This window comes from Oncorhynchus kisutch, linkage group LG2 (genome assembly GCF_002021735.2).
Source record: "Oncorhynchus kisutch isolate 150728-3 linkage group LG2, Okis_V2, whole genome shotgun sequence".
Classification (NCBI taxonomy): domain Eukaryota; kingdom Metazoa; phylum Chordata; class Actinopteri; order Salmoniformes; family Salmonidae; genus Oncorhynchus; species Oncorhynchus kisutch.
The window spans coordinates 8,938,704-8,959,876 of NC_034175.2; the positions used below are offsets into that span (position 1 = coordinate 8,938,704).

The following is a 21,173-nucleotide window of genomic DNA, read 5'->3' on the forward strand; positions in this document are numbered from 1 at the left end:
TTGTTCTCTCAGTGCTGTGACCATACAGGTGCCACAGGGGGCTGCTGTCTTTCCTCCTGCCAGAGCAACTACCAATTCATGTGTGCCCGCTCCCGCAACTGTGTATTCCAGGATGACAAGAAGGTCTACTGCTACCAACACAGAGACCTCATCAGTGGCAAGGTAAAGTCCTGGGACTACTCAGCAGTGGGACGGTCGTTTTTTGAAACATGTGAATGAGTTTCCTCACGCATGTGTACATTGTTCTTGTTCCATTGCAGATCATCACCGGCCAAGGGTTTGAGGTGAATCGGAGGATGTACGTGGACTTTGACGGGATCCGTCTTCACAGGAAGTTCTTGACCGGACTGGATCAATTTGATGATTGGTATATTTTCTTGACACGTTACATTGTTATTTTTAGCTCACTTGAGGACAGGAATCACAGTGCAGTGGATGCAGGACTGGTCATGGGTTTTGCCCATCTAATCATTGTTATTTTCTGATTTCAGGCTCTTTGCAGATTGAAAAGCTAGGTATGCTGACTGAGCTGTCTGCAAAGCAAGGAAAATTATTCCCAGTGGGTTACCGGTAAGTAGCAGAAATTAGCAGAAGTAGCATACAACTCACCAGACATGTCACCCATTGAGCATGAGCCTTTTGGTCCTAGACTTGGTTCCAGTACCGCTTGCCGTGCAGTAGCAGAGAGAAGAGTCTTTGACTTGGGTGACTGGAATCTTTGACAATTTTTGGGACTATCCTCTGACACCACATAGTATATAGGTCCTGGATGGCAGGAAGCTTGGCCCCAGTGATGTACTGGGCCGTACGCACTACCCGCCGAACCAGGCGGTGAGGCACCCGGTCAGGATGCTCTCGATGGTGCAGCTGTAGACCTTTTTGAGAATCTGGGGACCCATGCCAAATCTTTTCGGTCTCCTGAGGGGGAAAAGGTGCTGTCGTGCACTCTTCATGACTGTCTTGGTGTGTTTGGACCATGATAGGCCGTTGGTGATGTGGACACCAAGGAACTTGAAACTCACGGCCTGCTCCACTACAGCCTCGTTGATGTTAATGGGAGCCTGTTCGGCCCGCCTTTCCTTTTGTCCACAATCGCCTCCTTTGTCTTGCTCACACTGAAGGAGAGGTTGTTGTCCTGGCACCACACTGCCAGGTCTCTGACCTCCTCCCTATAGGCTGTCTCATCGTTGTCTGTGATCAGGCCTACCACTGTTGTGTCCTCAGCAAACTTAATGATCAACTCTATGTGAAGGAGATGTGTTGCGCTGCATGAGGAAAAAATTATGGTCACACCAGATACTCTAATGGTATTCTGATCCACGCCCCTACTTTTTTAAAAAGGTATCTGTGACCAAAATATGCATATCGGTATTCCTAGTAATGTGAAATCCATAGATTAGGGCATAATGAATTTATTTAAATATTTGATATTGTTGAACGTTGCGTTTCTATTTTTGTTCAGTATAAAATATTAATGTGAATGTGTGACTGTTTCTTACACTGCAACGTGGATATTGGCAAGACTTAGCTGTGGCATAGGAAACAGAGTTGTTGTTGCTTCACCTCTAGAATCTGATGCCCAAGAGTTTGATGTGGCACATTCCCGACCCACTACTCCCAGCTTCTCGGCTCCACTTCCTAAACTTGACCAAGGGGCAAGGCCCAAAATCAGGTGACCAACTAGAGGACTGTTCCCGGGGACGGACATCTGTTCTGTGGTTGGCTGATGTTGTTTTCTAAAACATATCCGGGTTTGAAAAAATAAACTTTGTTAGGACTCTTAATTGTCAGGTTTTGAGTGATTTATAGATATTACCCATAAAGCATTGATTGTTTGTGTGTCTGTTCAGTTGCCTTACTGCTATCTGATTTTCCTCCGCAGGAGTCCAAACCCCACCACATGCTGACCATCAGTGACCTGGAGGAGACGCGTAGGCCCACGTCGCCACAGCCCCCACTCCCAAACCCGCAGGGACATGTCCTCCCCACCCCTGGGCTCTCCCACTGCACCTGGACTAATTGTCCTCTGCACTGGGGGCTCCATGCATCCCAAGGCCTCCGTACCCACATCTCCGCTGTTTCCAATCGGTGCTACTGATATCCTCCTGACCTCTCCCTCTGGCCGCCCTGTTGGAGGTCGAAGTGCTTCCTCTGCCCGTTGCCCCAAAAATATTACCCACTCTACCTCAGGACTCTTTCCCCAGCCACCGTGGGAAGACAGTGTGGGCAGCTTCCCTTGCCTCTCCCTCTCCCCAACTGTCCAGCACTCCCCTAGACCCAGGCTGTCTTTTGACCTGAACCAATCAGACTCAGTGGAGGTACCACACAACTTCCTGGCTTCCCCAGAACCGGAGGATAACCCTGTATCTAACAGCACCTCACCACTTAGGGGCTCTTTCACACAATTCCACGAGGACTCTGACGTGGCCATGGTCTCCGAGTTGAAGACTGAGCTTGAGATTGAGGAGACGCTAGTGAATGAGGGAGTGGCCATGAACTGTGGTGCCCAGATAGACATGGAGGGCGACGACAATCAAGAGGAGTTCTGGGAGCCAGAGGTTTGCAAGGGGAAAACACGTACAGCCCTGACCCGCTCAGCTGCATCCACCAGGCAAGACTGGGGGAACACTTCCTCCGATGAGGACATGGAGCACTATTTTGACTCGTGCTGTGGTCAGTCGCACAGGCTCCATGGACCCGCCCCAGGCTCCTGCCTCTCCCTCCTCAAGATCTATCCCTCAGCTGGACGGCATAGACAATGGGATGGAGAGTGATGCCAGCATGACAACCATGGACGGGGCTCAGAAACTGAAGAGCGCCAGTCAAGTCCAGAACCCAGCTCAAACGGAAGATGCTCCGCCTGATGTTGAAACGACAACAAATGGTCTAAGTGCAGACTCTGGAAGCCCTGTCCCAGATCAGTCACCCCTTGGCAACCCTCCCGAGTCTACAACCGGAGTTGTCCTCCCTGCTACCAAACCTCCCCCACTGTATACACTACCGTTTTAAAGTTTTAGAACACCTACTCATTCAAGGGTATTTCTTTATTTTTACTATTTTCTACATTGTAGAATAATAGTGAAGACATCAAAACTATGAAATAACACATATGGAATCATGTAGTAACCAAGAAAGTGTTAAACAAATCAAAATATATTTTGATAGCCACCCTTGGCCTTGATGACATCTTTGCACACTCTTTTCATTCTCTCAACCAGCTTCATGAGGTAGACACCTGGAATGCATTTCAATTAACAGGTGTGCCCTAAAAGTTAATTTGTTGACTTTCTTCCTTAATGAGTTTGAGCCAATCAGTTGGATTTCGACAAGGTAAGGGTGGTATACAGAAGATAGTCCTATTTGGTAAAAGACCAAGTCCATATTATGGCAAGAACAGGTCAAATAAGCAAAGAGAAAAGACAGCCCATCATTACTTTAAGACATGAAGGTCAGTCAATACAGAACATTTCAAGAATTTGAATGTTTCTTCAAGTGCAGTCACAAAAACCACCAAGTGCTATGATGAAACTGGCTCTCATGAGGACCGCCACAGGAATAGAAGACCCAGAGTTACCTCTGCTGCAGAAGATACGTTCATTAGACTTACCAGCCTCAGAAATTGCATCTCAAATAAATGCTTCACATCCTTCAAGCAACAGACACATCTCAACATCAACTGTTCAGAGGGGACGGTGAATCAGGCCTTGGTCGAATTCCTGCAAAGAAACCACTACTAAAGGACACCAGTAATAAGAAGAGACTAATAAGAAGAGACTTGCTTGGGCCAAGAAACACGAGCAATGGACACTTGACTGGTGAAAATTTGTTCTTAGGTCTGGAGTCCAAATTTGATATTTTTGGTTCCAACCGCCATGTCTTTGTGAGACGCGTGTGGGTGAATGGATGATCTCCGCATGTGTATTTCCCACCGTAAATCATGGAGGAGGTGAGAGTGCTTTGCTGGTGGTGTGGGGGTGCTTTTATGGTGACACTGTCTGTGATTTATTTAGAATTCAAGGCACACTTAACCAGTATGGCTAGCACAGCATTCTGCAGTGATACGCCATCCCATCTGGTTTGCGCTTAGTGGGATTATCATTAGTTTTTCAACAGGACAATGACCCAACACACTTCCAGGCTGTGTAAGGGCTATTTTACCAAGAAGGAGAGTGATGGAGTGCTGCATCAGATGACTGGCCTCCACAATCTCCCGACCTCAACCAAATTTAGATGGTTTGGGATGAGTCGGACTGCCAGACTGAAGGAAAAGCAGCCAACAAGTGCTCAGAATATATGGGAACTCCTTCAAGATTGTTGGAAAAGTATTCTAGGTGAAGCTGGTTGAGAGAGTGCCAAGAGTGTGCACAGCTGTCATCAAGGCAAAGGGTGGCTATTTGAAGAATCTCAAATATAAAATATGTTTAGATTTGTTTAACACTTTCTTGGTTACTACATGATCCATATGTGTTATTTCATAGTTTTGATTTCTTCACTATTATTATACAATGTAGAAAATAGTAAAAATAAATAAAACCCCTTGAATGAGTAGGTGTACTAAAACTTTTGACCAGTAGTGTATACCCCAGGATCCATCCAAGCCTTCAATTCCACACAACTAGCTGGGACTGAATTGGACAGTGTGACCCTTGCGCCAACTGAGATCTCACCAGAAGCTCGAAGACCAGCTGCAGTGGACCCTTCCACAACACACAGCCCTGCTGATGTGAATACTACTCCCCTGCAGTTATACACCTTCCCAACTCCTGTAGAGCAAAATAACTCAGTCCTCTCCTTAGACTCCCACGAACCAGTGCTGATTGCACCCCTTCAAGGAACTCTGCTGGACTTTGTCCTAACTAAGGTGCCTGATACGGTCTACCCATAGGATTTATTTCAAGTTTCAGGTCTGGACTTTGTCCTTGGGGCACCACTTGTTCTTGAAAGGTGTGATCCTCCCTCCCCCAGCACTTGTTTCACTGAGCTGGTCCCTGTCCAGGTTGATGCTCCCATGGAAACCCATCAGCTTCAAGACCCAAAAGACCTCTTCTTGGATTCTAACAGCGGCCACTTTGTATCGCCCACAGATGGATCTGCCATTTACATGAACCACTTGACAGAGAGTTCATGAGATCCATCGTTGAGCAGTAAGGGCACCATGTTGGAGCTTCTTCAACCCTCTTCTCTTATCTCCTCGGACTTCCCTAACCCCAGCGTAGCACAGATGAACCCTTTACAAATGAGTCCCTCTGTGCAGTTCTCTTTGCCTGGCTTTAACCCTTCAAGGCCACCTCTCAGTAGCATCTCACTACAACCCCTGACATCCTCCCAATGGTCAACAGTCTTGCCGCCCATAGAGACCTTTTGTACCAAATTATCAGCACCTATTCCAGACAGTGCACTTCCACATTTTGTCCTTACATTTTTCCTCTCAAATTGATCTGTGGTCCTGCCCCCAGGACGACTCACTGAGCCCGCAGCCCCCACACCACGTGTTTCAACACCCCGCCGTCCTTGCACCCATGTCCGTGCCACAAAGAAGTCCAAGACAGACTTCCTAGAGCCAGAGCCCCCTAGTGCTAAGGAGGACCTGTCGGTACCCAAAGACAGCTTTGCTGCTGTCTCCAGCAGGGCTGGGGGTAGGGCTGAGCGATATGACGATAGAAAAACTTATATCGTTTCATATTATGCTCTATCGTTTATTTCATTGTGTCGCAAATCACTCTCTTTACGGCAATATTTGGACATCGCTCTGTCCATATGGCAAAAAATCATGAAGATGGAAGAATATAATTCCAAACTACAACATTTTCAGACAAGATAGAACTGCCAAAGGGGGCGGTGTTGCAATCTACTGCAAAGATAGCCTGCAGAGTTCTGTCCTACTATCCAGGTCTGTACCCAAACAATTTGAACTTCTACTTTTAAAAATCCACCTCTCTAAAAACAAGTCTCTCACCGTTGCCGCCTGCTATAGACCACCCTCTGCCCCCAGCTGTGCTCTGGACACCATATGTGAACTGATTGCCCCCCATCTATCTTCAGAGTTCGTGCTGCTAGGCGACCTAAACTGGAACATGCTTAACACCCCAGCCATCCTACAATCTAAACTTGATGCCCTCAATCTCACACAAATTATCAATGAACCTACCAGGTACCTCCCCAAAGCCTTAAACACGGGCACCCTCATAGATATCATCCTAACCAACTTCCCCTCTAAATACACCTCTGCTGTCTTCAACCAAGATCTCAGCGATCACTGCCTCATTGCCTGCATCCGTAATGGGTCAGCGGTCAAACGACCTCCACTCATCACTGTAAAACGCTCCCTGAAACACTTCTGCGAGCAGGCCTTTCTAATCGACCTGGCCGGGGTATCCTGGAAGGATATTGATCTCATCCCGTCAGTAGAGGATGCCTGGATATTTTTTTTAAATGCCTTCCTAACCATCTTAAATAAACATGCCCCATTCAAGAAATTTAGAACCAGGAACAGATATAGCCCTTGGTTCTCCCCAGACCTGACTGCCCTTAACCAACACAAAAACATCCTATGGCGTTCTGCATTAGCATCGAACAGCCCCCGTGATATGCAGCTGTTCAGGGAAGCTAGAAACCATTATACACAGGCAGTTAGAAAAGCCAAGGCTAGCTTTTTCAAGCAGAAATTTGCTTCCTGCAACACTAACTCAAAAAAGTTCTGGGACACTGTAAAGTCCATGGAGAATAAGAACACCTCCTCCCAGCTGCCCACTGCACTGAAGATAGGAAACACTGTCACCACTGATAAATCCACCATAATTGAGAATTTCAATAAGCATTTTTCTACGGCTGGCCATGCTTTCCACCTGGCTACTCCTACCCCGGACAACAGCACTGCACCCCCAACAGCAACTCGCCCAAGCCTTCCCCATTTCTCCTTCTCCCAAATCCATTCAGCTGATGTTCTGAAAGAGCTGCAAAATCTGGACCCCTACAAATCAGCCGGGCTAGACAATCTGGACCCTTTCTTTCTAAAATTATCTGCCGAAATTGTTGCCACCCCTATTACTAGCCTGTTCAACCTCTCTTTCGTGTCGTCTGAGATTCCCAAAGATTGGAAAGCAGCTGCAGTCATCCCCCTCTTCAAAGGGGGGGACACTCTTGACCCAAACTGCTACAGACCTATATCTATCCTACCGTGCCTTTCTAAGGTCTTCGAAAGCCAAGTCAACAAACAGATTACCGACCATTTCGAATCTCACCATACCTTCTCTGCTATGCAATCTGGTTTCAGAGCTGGTCATGGGTGCACCTCAGCCACGCTCAAGGTCCTAAACGATATCTTAACCGCCATCGATAAGAAACATTACTGTGCAGCCGTATTCATTGATCTGGCCAAGGCTTTCGACTCTGTCAATCACCATATCCTCATCGGCAGACTCGACACTATTGGTTTCTCAAATGATTGCCTTGCCTGGTTCACCAACTACTTCTCTGATAGAGTTCAGTGTGTCAAATCGGAGGGTCTGCTGTCCGGACCTCTGGCAGTCTCTATGGGGGTGCCACAGGGTTCAATTCTTGGACCGACTCTCTTCTCTGTATACATCAATGAGGTCGCTCTTGCTGCTGGTGAGTCCCTGATCCACCTCTACGCAGACGACACCATTCTGTATACTTCCGGCCCTTCTTTGGACACTGTGTTAACAACCCTCCAGGCAAGCTTCAATGCCATACAACTCTCCTTCCGTGGCCTCCAATTGCTCTTAAATACAAGTAAAACTAAATGCATGCTCTTCAACCGATCGCTACCTGCACCTACCCGCCTGTCCAACATCACTACTCTGGACGGCTCTGACTTAGAATACGTGGACAACTACAAATACTTAGGTGTCTGGTTAGACTGTAAACTCTCCTTCCAGACCCATATCAAACATCTCCAATCCAAAGTTAAATCTAGAATTGGCTTCCTATTTCGCAACAAAGCATCCTTCACTCATGCTGCCAAACATACCCTTGTAAAACTGACCATCCTACCAATCCTCGACTTTGGCGATGTCATTTACAAAATAGCCTCCAATACCCTACTCAACAAATTGGATGCAGTCTATCACAGTGCAATCCGTTTTATCACCAAAGCCCCATATACTACCCACCATTGCGACCTGTACGCTCTCGTTGGCTGGCCCTCGCTTCATACTCGTCGCCAAACCCACTGGCTCCATGTCATCTACAAGACCCTGCTAGGTAAAGTCCCCCCTTATCTCAGCTCGCTGGTCACCATAGCATCTCCCACCTGTAGCACACGCTCCAGCAGGTATATCTCTCTAGTCACCCCCAAAACCAATTCTTTCTTCTTCTCTCCTTCCAGTTCTCTGCTGCCAATGACTGGAACGAACTACAAAAATCTCTGAAACTGGAAACACTTATCTCCCTCACTAGCTTTAAGCACCAACTGTCAGAGCAGCTCACAGATTACTGCACCTGTACATAGACCACCTATAATTTTGCCCAAACAACTACCTCTTTCCCAACTGTATTTAATTTTAATTTATTTATTTATTTTGCTCCTTTGCACCCCATTATTTTTATTTCTACTTTGCACATTCTTCCATTGCAAAACTACCATTCCAGTATTTTACTTGCTATATTGTATTTACTTTGCCATCATGGCCTTTTTTGCCTTTACCTCCCTTCTCACCTCATTTGCTCACATTGTATATAGACTTGTTTATACTGCATTATTGACTGTATGTTTGTTTTTACTCCATGTGTAACTCTGTGTCGTTTTATCTGTCGAACTGCTTTGCTTTATCTTGGCCAGGTCGCAATTGTAAATGAGAACTTGTTCTCAACTTGCCTACCTGGTTAAATAAAGGTAAAATAAATAAATAAAATAAATAACAGCTACCGTTACAACTTACATCTGCAAAGACATGGCCCCAATTTACACGGTCGAGAAATGGGGGTTTCGTGAGTTGGTGCTGACACTCGACCCAATGCAAATACCTTTTATTTGTAAACGTATAATTCAAAATGTAATAAGAAATAGGCTTTTACATGTGTTCATTTTATATAAACTATTCAATGAATTTACAGAAAATGTGTGTATCGTGATATGTATCGTTATCGGGAAATGAAATTACCTATATCAGGATATGAGATTTTGGCCATATCGTCCAGCCTTGGTCAGGGGTGTTCGCATTAAAACCTCAATGGTGAAAAGTGTGTTGGACCTGGACAGGCTAAAGGAGGAGCACTTAAGTGACTCTGAAAGCACCAGGTTAGTCTTTTGGAATTTATCAGGGCAGTGATCTAATGAAGTGAGTAATGAGACAAAATGTACAAGTATCTTCAATGAATAATAGAAGAATAGTCATGCCTTTATGTTTAATGGCCAGTGAGTCTCCTGTAGAGTTCCATTTTAATTTAAAGTGATTAAGTTGCTACATCTGCAACTGCTCAAAGTCAGATTCATATTGATTTTCTTTTTTTTTCACAATTGGCACGTCACTCATGTTTCCAGTGTGGGCCTCTTCTCTTTAGTGTTGATAAGATCATGTCTGGCTGTTTTTAACCTCACTCTTAACTCTTCCTCTCCCTACTAGTAACCTACAGTATGATATGACAAATGGAACAAGGCGTTTTACTCCTGAAATAGAACTGTCGATAGGCTATGTAGAGGTCAGTAACTATAAAGAGCAGGTCATGTATAGAAACCTTTTTTGAAGTCATAACTGAGATTGTCATTGTCACCACTCATTTACCAATCTACAATACAGCTCCTAGTTTACACGATGCTCTCCAATTGTCATCACTGCATTTCTGCCCTAAGGTGTGTATCTGATAAAGTGATTGATACCTGTATTCAGTCGATTTCAGTGTTTCTCTTGTATTCCTCACAGGCCAGGGCCTTTAGCAATGCCTGTCTATACCTCGACTAGGGGGGAACACGGGTAAACAACAGAACTGTGTCGCAGTGCCCTGACTGACTGGAACAAATACTCAGGTACTTACAGTGGGGAGAACAAGTATTTGATACACTGCCGATTTTGCAGGTTTTCCTACTTACAAAGCATGTAGAGGTCTGTATTTAAAAAAAATCATGGGTATACTTCAACTGTGAGAGGTGGAATCTAAAACAAAAATCCAGAAATCATATTGTATGATTTGTAAGTAATTAATTTGCATTTTATTGCATGACATAAGTATTTGATACATCAGAAAAGCAGAACTTAATATTTGGTACAGAAACCTTTGTTTGCAATTACAGAGATCACACGTTTCCTGTACTTCTTGACCAGGTTTGCACACACTGCAGCAGGGATTTTGGCCCACTCCTCCATGCAGACCTTCTCCAGATCCTTCAGGTTTCGGGGCTGTCGCTGGGCAATACGGACTTTCAGCTCCCTCCAAAGATTTTCTATTGGGTTCAGGTCTGGAGACTGGCTAGGCCACTCCAGGACCTTGAGATGGTTCTTACGGAGCCACTCCTTAGTTACCCTGGCTGTGTGTTTCGGGTCGTTGTCATGCTGGAAGACCCAGCCACGACCCATCTTCAATGCTCTTACTGAGGGAAGGAGGTTGTTGGCCAAGATCTCGCGATACATGGCCCCATCCATCCTCCCCTCAATACGGTGCAGTCGTCCTGTCCCCTTTGCAGAAAAGCATCCCCAAAGAATGATGTTTCCACCTCCATGCTTCATGGTTGGGATGGTGTTCTTGGGGTTGTACTCATACTTCTTCTTCCTCCAAACACGGCGAGTGGAGTTTAGACCAAAAAGCTCTATTTTTGTCTCATCAGACCACATGACCTTCTCCCATGCCTCCTCTGGATCTTCCAGATGGTCAGTGGCAAACTTCAGATGGGCCTGGACATGCGCTGGCTTGAGCAGTAGGACCTTGCATGCGCTACAGGATTTTAATCCATGACGGCGTAGTGTGTTACTAATGGTTTTCTTTGAGACTGTGGCACCAGCTCTCTTCAGGTCATTGACCAGGTCCTGCCGTGTAGTTCTGGGCTGATCGCTCACCTTCCTCATGATCATTGATGCCCCACGAGGTGAGATCTTGCATGGAGACCCAGACCGAGGGTGATTGACCGTTATCTTGAACTTCTTCCATTTTCTAATAATTGCGCCAACAGTTGTTGCCTTCTCACCAAGCTGCTTGCATATTGTCCTGTAGCCCATCCCAGCCTTGTCCAGGTCTACAATTTTATGCCTGATGTCCTTACACAGCTCTCTGGTCTTGGCGAGTTCAAACAGGTGCAGTTAATACAGGTAATGAGTGGAGAACAGCAGGGCTTCTTAAAGAAAAACTAACAGGTCTGTGTGAGCCAGAATTCTGACTGGTTGGTAGGTGATCAAATACTTACAGTGGGGCAAAAAAGTATTTAGTCAGCCACCAATTGTGCAAGTTCTCCCACTTAAAAAGATGAGGCCTGTAATTTTCATCATAGGTACACTTCAACTATGACAGAAAAAAAATCCAGAAAATCACATTGTAGGATTTTTAATGAATTTATTAGCAAATTATGGTGGAAAATAAGTATTTGGTCAATAACAAAAGTTTCTCAATACTTTGTTATATACCCTTTGTTGGCAATGACAGAGGTCAAACGTTTTCTGTAAGTCTTCACAGGGTTTTCACACACTGTTGCTGGTATTTTGGCCCATTCCTCCATGCAGATCTCCTCTAGAGCAGTGATGTTTTGGGGCTGTTGCTGGGCAACACGGGCTTTCAACTCTCTCCAAAGATTTTCTATGGGGTTGAGATCTGGAGACTGGCTAGGCCACTCCAGGACCTTGAAATGCTTCTTGCGAAGCCACTCCTTTGTTGCCCGGGCGATGTGTTTGGGATCATTGTCATGCTGAAAGACCCAGCCACGTTTCATCTTCAATGCCCTTGCTGATGGAAGGAGGTTTTCATTCAAAATCTCACAATACATGGCCCCATTCATTCTTTCCTTTACACGGATCAGTCGTCCTGGTCCCTTTGCAGAAAAACAGCCCCAAAGCATGATGTTTCCACCCCCATGCTTCACAGTAGGTATGGTGTTCTTTGGTCCTCCAAACACGACGAGTTGAGTTTTTACCAAAAAGTTCTATTTTGGTTTCATCTGACCATATGACATTCTCCCAATCTTCTTCTGGATCATCCAAATGCTCTCTAGCAAACTTCAGACGGGCCTGGACATGTACTGGCTTAAGCAGGGGGGCACGTCTGGCACTGCAGGATTTGAGTCCCTGGCGGCGTAGTGTGTTACTGATGGTAGGCTTTGTTACTTTGGTCCCAGCTCTCTGCAGGTCATTCACTGGGTCCCCCTGTGTGGTTCTGGGATTTTTGCTCACCGTTCTTGTGATCATTTTGACCCCACGGGGTAAGATCTTGCGTGGAGCCCTAGATCGAGGGAGATTATCAGTGGTCTTGTATGTCTTCCATTTCCTAATAATTGCTCCCACAGTTGATTTCTTCAAACCAAGCTACTTACGTATTGCAGATTCAGTCTTCCCAGCCTGGTGCAGGTCTACAATTTTGTTTCTGGTGTCCTTTGACAGCTCTTTGGTCTTGGCCATAGTGAAGTTTGGAGTGTGACTGAGGTTGTGGACAGGTGTCTTTTATACTGATAACAAGTTCAAACAGGTGCCATTAATACAGGTAACGAGTGGAGGACAGAGGAGCCTCTTAAAGAAGAAGTTACAGGTCTGTGAGAGCCAGAAATCTTGCTTGTTTGTAGGTGACCAAATACTTATTTTCCACCATAATTTGCAAATAAATTCATAAAAAATCCTACAATGTGATTTTCTGGATTTTTTCCCCCTCATTTTGTCTGTCATAGTTGAAGTGTACCTATGATGAAAATTACAGGCCTCTCTCATCTTTTTAAGTGGGAGAACTTGCACAATTGGTGGCTGACTAAATACTTTGCCCCACTGTATGTCATGCAATAAAATGCAAATTAATTACTTAAAAATCATACAATGTGATTTTCTGGATTTTTGTTTTAGATTGCGTCTCTCACAGTTGAAGTGTACCTACGATAAAAATACAGACCTCTACATGCTTTGTAAGCAGGAAAACCTGCAAATCGGCAGTGTATCAAATACTTGTTCTCCCCACTGTATGTGTAATGGTGCCGTATGAACAGTATGCCTGTATGACGATGACTTGGATGATGAGGCGGCAGGGTAGCCTAGTGGTTAGAGCATTGGACTAGTAACTGGAAGGTTGCAAGTTCAAATCCCCGAGCTGACAAGGTACAAATCTGTCGTTCTGCCCCTGAACAGGCAGTTAACCCACTGTTCCTAGGCCGTCATTGAAAATAGAATTTGTTCTTAACTGACTTGCCTAGTAAAATAAAAAAAAATGATGACTGATGATACTTCTTATACCTGTAAACAAGTGTGCCTGATTTGAAAATACCCTGTGGTATTTCCATCCTGCCAGGTGCTGTATTGTGCTCAGATGATGAGCTGCTGCCATCAGACGAGGACGATGAGTGTCCCCCCAGCCGAGACCAGCCCCACCTTCGATTCGAGATCAAAAGCGATGACGGCTTCAGTGTGGAGGCAGACAGCATAGAGGGTGAGGTTTCAGGGAGGAAAGGGCAAATGAATAGACTTCATGTGTCTTATCTGTGGAGTGTTCATTTAGAAATAATTACACTGCCCAACACTCAAAGCAATGATTTCTGTACAAATACCCACTATTTCTACATGTGACTAAACATAAGATTATGAAAAATACTTGTTCTCGTACTTGGCTAGAATGAACGCGGGCAGGGGCAAGGCTTAGGCCATCTAGCACAAAATGTAGGCTAATTTCCATATGAATTACATTTTTGTGTTATGCTGTGTTACTCACACCTTACTCTTCTCTCTCCATTCTTCTTCCCCCTCCTTTCCCTCAGTGGCCTGGAGGGTAGTGATAGACTGTGTCCAGGAGGCGCGGGCAGGGGCAAGGCTTAGGCAGCTGTCCTTCTCTGGGATGACAGGTGTCCGTATGCTGGGCCTGCTCCACGACACGGTGGTCTTCTTGGTGGAGCAGCTCCAGGGGGCCCGCCGCTGCCATAGCCACGCCTTCCGCTTCTTTAAACAGATCAGCCAAGAGGAGGACCTGCCTGTCAACCCCTCTGGATGTGCCCGCTCTGAGGTCTACCTCAGGTCAGTGTCCCTCTGTTCTGTTCACTTCAGGGGCCCTGGAAGTTAAATATAGAAATTACAAGGGAAGTTGTTTTTGGAATGTAAATCAGAAATTGAGTCCAAGTTGTCTAACATACTCATCTTACATATCTTGTTAATATTTCAACCAACACTTCCTAGGTATCATGAGTCTTAGTTGAAATTTCAGAGAATTGGTGAATCACCACAAGTGTAATGGTGGAAACAGGTATTACTTTGTCCTCACCAACCCATACCACTGTCTAGCAAATGTCTAGAGAATCTGGGTGTTCCCCTCTGTAGGTGGTTTTCAACTTCAGTGAAAGCTAGTCTCTCTGTGTGGAGTATTGGTGAAATGTCTGTTTTGAATGTAGACAGCTGTCAGGTTTAGAGGAACAAAGGATGTCTGTGGCTGTTGTGTTTCGATGTGACTGTGAACTCCAACTCCACAGTCTGAGTAAGCTGGAAATAAGACCTGTATGAAACAAGACCTGTCTATGCTGCTCCTTTCATTAACATATGAAGAGTGTGTGGGTGATGTCCACATCCCAAATTCTACACCAGTGCTGGGCAAAATAACTATGATAAAGAAAGTCTGCATACTGTAAAATTTTACGTAACACCTTGTTCCTGTCTTCTCTTACAGGAAGTCCACCTTCGACATGTTCAACTTCCTGGCTTCCCAGCACCGCCAGCTCCCTGACATCAACCCCTACGATGAGGAGGACGGGGCGGCAGGGTAGCCTAGTGGTTAGAGCGTTGGACTAGTAACCGGAAGGTTGCAAGTTCAAATCCCCCGAGCTGACAAGGTACAAATCTGTCGTTCTGCCCCTGAACAGGCAGTTAACCCACTGTTCCTAGGCCGTCATTGAAAATAAGAATTTGTTCTTAACTGACTTGCCTAGTTAAATAAAGTTAAACAACAAACAACAAGTCCCACTCAAATCCACAAGGTCAGATTACAGAGTTATTGTATGCTGGCCATCACAAAGGAAGCTAGCTAATATCTTAAAAAATGAAACTTTGGCTTAAACACTGCAGTAGCTAGTCCATGAAAGATCTTGTCTAGCGGAACATTCTTAGAACTTGTTGAACATGGCCACAAATGTTGTTCCTTTGAAAAACAACTTTCACATCAACAACTGATCCATTTATAAATTGGTAGACATATCAATGTACTCGTTCAGCCTGATGAGTAACAAAGGAGCCAGCTGTACAGCTACAGGTTTACACAATCATTTTTATAGCTGTGACTAATTCACTATTGAAATGTTGTCCATTCCTGTATTTGTAACTCCCCTAAAGTGATCTTTGTGGTTAGACTAAACCTTTCCGTCATTTCTGCAACTACCTCCCCCAAACAAGCGACGTTACAAATGTGTTCTACCCTCTTGTCTTAGTCTCTAGTGACTCTTTTCTCAGAGTTCAATGTGAAAGGTCAGAAGCACATCGTCATCTTCTCTGCTTATCCCTTTTCTCATAGACGTGCCACTAGCTTGGACCTCCCCATGGCCATGCACTTCAGATATCTGGAGAGGACATCTAAGGAGGCTATAGGCGTGTACAGGTCAGCACACAACTAGTCCTGGTCCCCAGAGCCTGTGACTATGATCATGAGTCTGGGCTAAAGAGCTCATGTGTTTCTCAGTGATGTGGCCAACTGACCCCACAATAGATCATTTGTGGTCTGTCTGGAGAGGAAGCAGTCACTGTGGTTCTCTACAGCTGTCACAGCAAACTAGGGACAGAGTCATGGTTTATATTTCCTGCTTCTCCCTTTTTAAGTCTTCCTCAAGAAGTGTCATAGTGAAGGCTGTTATTCTGCTGCAAAATGAGTGACATGAATTCCCATTGACTCAGCGTCAGATAATAAATACATAAAAATAGATTTAAATAAATTAATTGAATAGCCAAGGACATTAGCTATGGAAACTGGTGTTCAATCAGTCCAGAGTGTGTTTGCGGAGACGACATAAATCCTATGGTTCATCCCAACGAGACCTTATTTGGTGGATCCACTAATTGTGGGTTTGAATAAATACATGTTATTGATACCAACATAATACATGTTCCTTAAACTAAAACTAAGTCCCCTGTCTCTTTTCCCTCCTTCCTCCACAGGGTATCGGCTGCTACATGTTCCGTATCGATGACTTTGACGTGGTGGACGCCACGATGCACAGCAATGCGGGGCGCTTCATCAACCACTTCTGCGAGCCCAACTGCTACTCATGCGTCATCAACGTGGAGGGCCAGAAGCACATCGTCATCTTTGCCCTGTGCAAGATCTACCAGGGCGAGGAGTTTACTGTCATGACTGTCCTGTGAGGATTACAATGGGTCAGATCAGCCTGGCAATGGTTGACAATAACCAGACCTTCTCTCACCCACTAAAGAGGGGAGGAGGGAGCCCTGTCGTAAATGTAAGTAGACTTTCTCTCCCCCTCCAATATTTAACCCAAGTAATGCTCTTTGTTAACTTTTCCCCCCGAAACTCTAACACGGTCTAATGGAACAATAATTCTAACATAAGAATGTGGGGAATGGTCAGTGGAGAGCTATGGAAAATGAACGTAACATTGGTTTTCATTTTGTGATGTCATTAAACTCTATGGACAAAAAACTGTAACTTGGAAAGTAAATCCCCGTTATCTGTCAAGTTTCCATCTAATACGTTGTGCATATAATATGAAAAATGATTAAAGTATTGTTGTTAAGATATTAATGTGGTTTTAGGAGGTATAAGCGAATCTATCTCCTATAAACTGTGCATAAGTAAGTAGCCAAGCACCGAGTGAGGTCGGAGAGCATGTCAGACTGATGGAACCGTCCTTTTCGGCCAGAGTGCATGAAAAAGCTTGGTAACGAAATTAACATTAGACCAGAAAATATGAGGCAATAGCTACATGTTTGAAATGGTTGGAACTTTGAACCTCAACACGAGGTGAAGAAATAAACTCACCTTCCTTTAGACCAGAGAGACGGCAAGCTGCATCTCAAGACCATAGTAGTATGAATCCTGAATAATCAACACGAGGTGTAGGATAGAAGCTCACCTCCCAGACAACCACTGAGACAGCTATCGAGTCAAATATCTAGAAAAGGGAATCTAAATTAGACTTTTCTACTAAGCTCATCACCAATGGGAACCGTCGACACGGCTGATTAGTTATCTTCCAGAGTGAACAACAGTAGAAGACGAGAAAAGGGATACCCCTTTTGGGCAATCAGAGCCATACAGTTTTCCACTGAAAGGCCAACAACCTTCCTAACGAGGGCCGGTTCCGACCGAATATAGGAACTTGCACGTAAATATATTAATGATTTCTTATTTCAAAGGTGCAGCGATTTGTGTGCAAACTACAGTTGAACTTAAGTTGGAGTCATTAAACCAAATTTTTCAACCACACCACAAATTGCTGGTTAAATGCAACTGCTGTGTCAGATTTTTTTTAAACGTTACAGAAAAAGCCTACCATGCAATAATCTGAGACAGCGCTCAGACGTAAAAGTATTTCTTCGCCATGTTGGAGTCAACAGAAATACGAAATTACATCATAAATATTTCCTTACCTTTGATGATCTTTCATCAGAATGTAGTGCAAGGAGTCCTAGTTCCACAATAAATTGTTGTTTTGTTCCATAATGTCCAATACTAGTGTCCAATTAGCTGCATATGCCACCACTTTCAGCTCACGTGCCCAAAAACTGACTGCTGGTCCAGGACAACTCGCACGAAAACTTCTAAAAGATATATTCCAGGTCGAATAAACTGGTCAAACTAAGTAGAGAATCAATCTTCAGGATGTTATTTTCATATATATCCAATAATGTTCCAACCGGATCATACGTTTTCAGCTGCAGCCAAATGGAACGGCGGTGGCACCCACAGAGAAATGCGCCACAGGAAAATGGCATTCTGTCGGGACAGTGACTATTTCCCCTCCAATTCGGTCAAAGTTCACAGCAAATGCTCCATTCCACTTTCTACTGAATGAGGACATCTAGTGGAAGGCGTAGGATGTGCTACCAGATCCATATCTTGTTGGTAAAGGAGGGGGCGATGACATCATTCAGAATTTCACTTCTTGTTTGGAAGATTGCCTGCCCTATGAGTTCTGTTATACTCACAGACATAATTCAAACAGTTTTAGAAACTTCAGAGTATTTTCTATCCAATAATATGCATATATTAGCAATCTAGGACAGAGTAGGATGCAGTTGACTATGGGCACGCAATTCATCCAAAGTGAAAATACTTCCCCTTATCCTCAACAAGTTCTAACTATAGCTTTGGCAAGTCGGTTAGGACATCTACTTTGTGCATGACACAAGTCATTTTCCAACAATTGTATACAGACAGATTATTTCACTGACCCACACAATTCCAGTGGGTCAGAAGTTTACATAGACTAAGTTGTCTGTACCTTTAAACAGATTGGAAAATTCCAGAAAATTATGTCATGGCTTTAGAAGTTTGAGTCAATTGGAGGTGTACCTGTGGATGTATTTCAAGGCCTACCTTCAAACTCATTGCCTCTTTGCTTGACATCATAGGAAAATCAAAAGAAATCAGCTTCAGAAAAAAAACCTCCACAAGTCTGATTCATCATTGGGAGCAATTCCCAAACGCCTGAAGGTACCACGTTCATCTGACCAAGAATAGTACGCAATATAAACACCATGGGACCACGCTGCCGTCATACCACTCAGGAAGAAGACGCGTTCTGTCTCCTAGAGATGAACGTACTTTGGTGCAAAAAGTGCAAATCAATCCCAGAACAACAGCAAAGGACCTTGTGAAGATGCTGGAGGAAATGAACACAAAAGTATCTATATCCACAGTAAAACGAGTCCTATATCGACATAATCCGAAAGGCCGCTCAGCAAGGAAGAAGCCACTGCTCCAAAACCGCCATAAAAAAGCCAGACTACGGTTTGCAACTGCACATGGGGACAAAGATCGTACTTTTTGGAGAAATGTCCTATGGTCTGATGAAACAAACAGAACTGTTTGGCCATAATGACCATCGTTATGTTTGGAGGAAAAAGGGGGAGGCTTGCAAGCCGAAGACACCATCCCAACCGTGCAGCACGGGGTGGCAGCATCATGTTGTGGGGGTGCTTTGCTGCTGGAGGGACTGGTGCACTTCACAAAATAGATGGCATCATGAGGGAGGAATATTACGCTGATATATTGAAGCAACATCTCAAGACATCAGTCAAGAAGTTAAATCTTGGTCGCAAATGGGTCTTCCAAATGGACAATGACCCCAAGCATACTTCCAAAGTTTGGCAAAATGGCTTAAGGACAACAAAGTCAAGGTATTGGAGTGGCCATCACAAAGCCCTAACCTCAATCCTATAGAACATTTGTGGGCAGAACTGAAAAAGCGTGTGTGAGCAAGGAGGCCTACAAACCTGACTCAGTTACACCAGCTCTGTCAGGAGGAATGGGCCAAAATTCACCCAACTTATTGTGGGAAGCTTGTGGAAGGCTACCCAAAATGTTTGACCCACGTTAAACAATTTAAAGGCAATGCTATCAAATACAAATTGAGTGTATGTAAACATCTGACCATCTGGGAATGTGATGAAAAAAATAAAAGCTGAAATAAAACATTCTCTCTACTATTATTCTGACATTTCACATTCTTAAAATAAAGTGGTGATTCTAACTGACCTAAGACATGGAATTTGTACTAAGATTAAATGTCAGGAATTGTGAAAAACTGAGTTTAGATGTATTTGGGTAAGGTGTATGTAAACTTCCGACTTCAACTGTATATGATTAATGTCAGAAAAGTTCTAAAATGTATCGAAGATAAGTATCTTTTTCTCTTTCTCTCCATGTTGTTGTGTAAAAAGCCAGTATATTGTAGAAGTCCACTAGGGACCTTTGTCTCATGTATTAAGTGTGTATGTTATCCTGTTATTATTTAGTTAGCTAGTAAATAGACAATTATACCCATTTGTGTAGTACTGAAGTAAGGCTGGGGTTTTTGCAGATGCATGAGGTTACAACTGTTCAGAATGATGATATGATGAGGTAATCATTAATAAGAGGACTGTTTATCGTTGAAATAGATGTATACCTTATGAGTTCAGTTTTCAAGATGGTAACACTTTAAACAACCTCTTCCATGGTGGCCCAAATCCTAATGAGTTAATTGTGACAGAATTATTTAATCGTGTAACAATTAAACATAGTTAACAGATTAAATAAATAACAGTCATTAGATTAATGAAAGAAGTTCCCCATCAAAGACCCAGCAAGCAAGCTCAACTGCAACTACGGAGCCCAGAAATGTAGATGCTTCCTCAACTAGGGGCAGGACGAAGTGGGACTGCCTCAGTCCCAGCAGGGTAAGCAAGGTGCTAGGGGAGGGGTAAGAGAGCAGAGGCAACATGGGAAGACAACAGAGGTTAATAGGCTCTGGAGGAGGAGATAATACAGGGGAAGATGAGCCACTACGAAGAGACTGGGAGAAGAACCAGGGCCAGGAGATGGGGAGCAAGAGGGAAGAGGAGCGCCACACAGGGACATGCATCCATAAGCTCACATTGGCTCCTAACCGATATGCACCTGCCAGAGGTTGGGCAAGTTCGCCACAGGAAAGAGCGGAAGAAGCTACTGTTATGGCATGGGTTTTTTCTCGATAACAGGAAACTGAACGCTGCAGACATATTGTGGTTATGCTGGTTCTATGTTGCATGAAGGTATTTCCCATTATGTATAACGTCAATCCCTTTCTGTTGAAATAAGGGTGGACCTGATAAGCTAGACTTGGAGAGATTCCTTATCTTTTTTTGTCAGGAGGCGGGGGATTTTATTTTTTTTCGACACCCATAATCATGTTGGCTCCATCCTTTCTAGTTGATCCCTTAGAGATATAGCTGTCTTTACTTTAATCATTGTTTTATTTATTTGAAATTATTTTTCACAGAGCTCATCATGCATCAGGTTGTACATATTTGCTTTCCGTTGACTGTTCAGAGAACCATGGTGCTAGATATGATGGGCCATAGACTTTG

The 21,173-nt window shown here is 44.2% G+C and overlaps 2 protein-coding genes across 2 annotated transcripts; both read left to right on the forward strand.

The window, feature by feature from the left end:
• The first annotated feature begins 13,806 nt into the window (after positions 1–13,806).
• Positions 13,807–15,721, forward strand: LOC109877433 (histone-lysine N-methyltransferase 2B-like). The gene is made up of 4 exons (XM_031803462.1): positions 13,807–14,141; positions 14,785–14,864; positions 15,064–15,091; positions 15,622–15,721. The coding sequence occupies exons 1-4, from the start codon at positions 13,807–13,809 to the stop codon at positions 15,719–15,721; spliced, it is 543 nt and encodes a 180-aa protein (XP_031659322.1).
• A 52-nt stretch (positions 15,722–15,773) lies between these two features.
• LOC116356845 (histone-lysine N-methyltransferase 2B-like) lies at positions 15,774–20,536 on the forward strand. Its single transcript, XM_031803463.1, has 3 exons — positions 15,774–15,785; positions 16,260–16,457; positions 20,390–20,536. The coding sequence occupies exons 1-3, from the start codon at positions 15,774–15,776 to the stop codon at positions 20,465–20,467; spliced, it is 288 nt and encodes a 95-aa protein (XP_031659323.1). The 3' UTR covers positions 20,468–20,536.
• Positions 20,537–21,173: the final 637 nt, after the last annotated feature.